This window comes from Quercus robur, chromosome 11 (assembly GCF_932294415.1).
Source record: "Quercus robur chromosome 11, dhQueRobu3.1, whole genome shotgun sequence".
NCBI classification, from domain to species: domain Eukaryota; kingdom Viridiplantae; phylum Streptophyta; class Magnoliopsida; order Fagales; family Fagaceae; genus Quercus; species Quercus robur.
This window is the reverse complement of record NC_065544.1, coordinates 25771830-25775612: the sequence shown is the minus strand read 5'-3', so window position 1 is coordinate 25775612 and position 3783 is coordinate 25771830. Positions and strand designations below refer to the sequence as shown.

Here is a 3783-nt window from a genome sequence, read left to right as displayed (position 1 = left end):
TATGTTTTTAACTCTATTGTAACAAAATTATCTTGGCATGTACTTTTCTATTTAATATCTAAAAATCTTTACTTATTATAGAATGCTCAACTATTCATCTTCAATTAATTTGCATGTAATTATGTAAATATCTCAATTGTTTCCTTAAAACTCACAACAAACAATTAAACTAATATTGTCTTTATTTTTTTTTATTTTTTTTTCACCAAAAAAGAAGTTTTAAAAAATGGTTTGGATTCGAGTTGAGTTGCAGGTCGGGTCGGATCGGGTTGACCCTTAAAAACATGGGTCAGGTCATAAATCAACCCGTTTTTGCATTGGGTAAAAAAAAAAATCAGATTTAGGTCAGGATTTTTTGGGACCGGGTCAGAAAATTCTGACCGTTTTGCCATGTCTATTGTACAGTGGTGTTAGTCTCACTAACCCATTGTGTGTTGCAATTTATCTCTGTGTGGTTGATTTATATCTCTGCGAAGTGAATTAAGTAACTAGAACTTAAAATGGTATCTCCAACAGTTGAGCTTTTGAAGAGTGAGATTCCTCTTGAACAGGAATCGGTGGTTTTACCCCAAGATGTGACTGGTCTTGTACTTGTGGACATCAGTAATGGTTTCTGCACAGTTGGTGCTGGAAATCTGGTAAGCTAGCTTTAAATGGCTTTCTTTTGTTGTACATCTTTTTGTTTTGAGTTGGATGAGATAATTTTTTTTCTTTTCATTTTGTTCAAGCTGTTTCGCTAACGGCAACATTTTTTTTTTTTCCCTTTTACTTCATAAAGTCATATCAATTAAGGAAGCAACATAAAGTATAATTTCGAATAAAGAAAAATAAGGCAAAATAATACATGTAGCCGATATTAACTAGTCTGTTGAAGATCAATACCTTCAAAATCTTTAGACAAAAAAATTTGTTGTTGTAATTGTTATTGTAAAGTCATGGATTTTGTAGTTTAAAAAAAAATCAAAAGGATCTATATCACCTTTATGTTTATCATGGAACCTGGTTAGAACTTATCTTGGGTTTGACTTTTGGCAAGATTGTATTTAACAAGAGCCGTAGAATTGGAATTTTACTAAGTGTGAAACATGTTGTGTGTTTTCAGGCACCAAGAGAGCCCAATAGTCAGATTTCAGAAATGATCAAGGAATCAGAAAAGCTGGCCAGATTGTTCTGTGAGAAGAAAAGGCCTATTATTGGATTTCTTGATTCTCATCATCCTGATAAGCCTGAGGAACCATATCCTCCTCATTGCATTGCTGGCACCGATGAGGCAAATTTGGTTCCTGGTATATAATCCTGTTTTCTCTTGTCTAATGCCTTTGTACAGTGTGTTTCCATGCCTATTTGTTCATATCCAAGCACATGGTTACACACACACACACAAACATGACAAATTAATCTTTGCAGTTGAATGATTACTATGTTATTTATGGTGTCCAAAGCAGTTGTCTGTTTCTCTGTATATTTGGGTTTGCATAGAAGAGCAAATTCTTTTTATCAACGATGAATGATATGCATATAATTTATCACTGAGATCAGGCTATGCTTGTTAGAAAAGGTAATTCAAAATTTCCTATAATTCCAAAGAGGTACATGCATTGATAATCCAAAATCTAGAGAATGATGCAAACCTGACGCAACATTAATAGTGGTATAATATGTTTCAGCTTTGTTTTTTTTTTTAGTTAATAAAAGAGGGAAACGCAGAAGCAGACTTCAGGTGTCTCCAACCAGAAATAAGGTGTAGGATTGTAAAACTTGGAGTCAAGAAGAAACAATAAACATGAAATAAGCTTTTGGCATTAGCCCTCTCCAAAATTTGCAACATATGGCATATGCTATGGTTTAACGAGCAAAACCTGGCTATTTCCCTGCCTAATTTTGGGGAAAATATTGTATATGATGAGTGTTTGTCGTTTATTTCATCTTTTGATTGAGCATGAACTGCGTTTACAATTTGGATTTAGGATCACACTTAGTGGAGTTCTGAAGAAGTGAAGACTGTTTAATTAAGAATTAGAAGGTGTAGTTCTGTTTTAGCTTACAGCTTATGGTTAAGGTGGCAAGTTAGCTTTCACAATAAACTAATTTTATTGTTATGGCATGTCTTGAATTCTCTGTTTGTATTGTCTATACATGCTTTGCCAATTGCCATAGCCTATAGGTGGTATAACTTGAGGATGAAGAAGAAAAATTCTTCCTTTGCCAGGCAAATCATTAGATTGTATAATCATCTCCATGTTGGCAGATTTTCTGGCAGTATTTCACTCATAGATTAAATCAAAGGCCTAACCATATATGAGATGTGTACTTGTGTGACTGTTATGTGTTTAAGTATTTAATATGCCAAGCTTCAAACCCTCCCAACTTTTCTCTCTCTCATGTTACTTTCTTCCACTAAAGTGCAGCTCTGAGATGGTTAGAGAATGAGCCTAATGTAACAATCAGGCGCAAAGAATGCTTTGATGGATACTTGGGTTCAACTGAGGATGATGGTTCAAATGTTTTTGTGGATTGGGTGAAGAAGAATCAGATCAAAGCCGTAAGTATTTTAAATATTTGCTGGAGCTTGTCTAGCCTTATGTTATTTTCCTTGGTTAATTATGAGCTGTTAGTGCATTTTATCTTCCTAATTTTTTGGTTTTTATAAGCATGATTTCTTTTTGGTGTAGATATTGGTTGTAGGGATATGCACAGATATCTGTGTTCTGGACTTCGTTTGCTCTACATTATCTGCAAGAAACCTTGGTTTTCTCACCCCTCTTAAGGATGTAGTGGTGTATTCCCATGGATGCGCTACATTTGATGTTCCTATCCAAGTTGCCAAAAATACCAAAGGAGCTTTAGTTCATCCCCAGGTAAATAGGATTACATTAACCTTCCTCATACACTGCCTTCTCATAGATCAAACAGGGAATTTGAAATATACAAACTTTGGTACTTTAAAAAGGACTCATTATGAATCTAAAACCTGTTTGTAAATGGAATTCATAGGAACTTTACCAAGGAAAAAGAAGACCTTAACGTCACAATATTTCTGCCAAATTTTGTAACATCTATATTTGCCAAATCCCCAAGCTATGGACATGATTCAGAAAACTAGCTATATTTAATTGTATATGTGCTAGCCTCACTATATTTAATACAAAAATGAGTGAATGAACGAATAGAAGCCACTCTCAAAGGTATTCTTGTGTTACTTGCAGGAGTTTATGCATCATGTCGGCCTATACATGGCTAAACAAAGGGGAGCAAAAATAGCAAGTGAAGTGTCATTTGATGCACCAAAGAAGCTATGAGCTAGCTAGGATGCAACATTACTAATATAGAACTTGTGTTAATGGAGTACTTTGTTAAAAGGATTTGTATCTTCTGTTCTGAATAAAGTTGTGCAGGTATAGGAATGGAGCTTGACATAAAGAAAGTTGTGTTGGAGTGTGGAGATATGAAAAAAAAATTATAATAAATATATATATATATATATATATATATATACTGATTATAAATATAAAAGCAGAGACTTCATGTGGGAGTGCATGAGCTCCTGTCATGTGACGCTCTAATATTGCGTTTAGCCTTTTTAACCTTTTCTCATTAAGTTGCTTTTACTGTTACCTAAAAATCACGTTAACTTCTTCTTACTATCATCTAAAAGATGGGTTATTGTTGAAAATTAAACAAAACCTTATGAAAAGTTCAAGCCCACTTATTCCCTTACATATTTTGACCTAAGTATGATCATTTTCTATGTGTAGATGAAAGCCAAGACCTTAACCCACTTAC

The 3783-nt window shown here is 34.0% G+C and overlaps 1 protein-coding gene across 1 annotated transcript; it reads left to right on the top strand.

Annotated features, from left to right (window-relative positions):
* The first annotated feature begins 430 nt into the window (after nt 1-430).
* LOC126706558 (nicotinamidase 1-like) lies at nt 431-3574 on the top strand. Its single transcript, XM_050406088.1, has 5 exons — nt 431-638; nt 1103-1286; nt 2409-2542; nt 2673-2858; nt 3207-3574. Exons 1-5 carry the CDS (start codon nt 501-503, stop codon nt 3297-3299), a joined length of 735 nt encoding a protein of 244 aa, XP_050262045.1. The 5' UTR covers nt 431-500; the 3' UTR covers nt 3300-3574.
* The last annotated feature ends 209 nt before the right edge of the window (nt 3575-3783 follow it).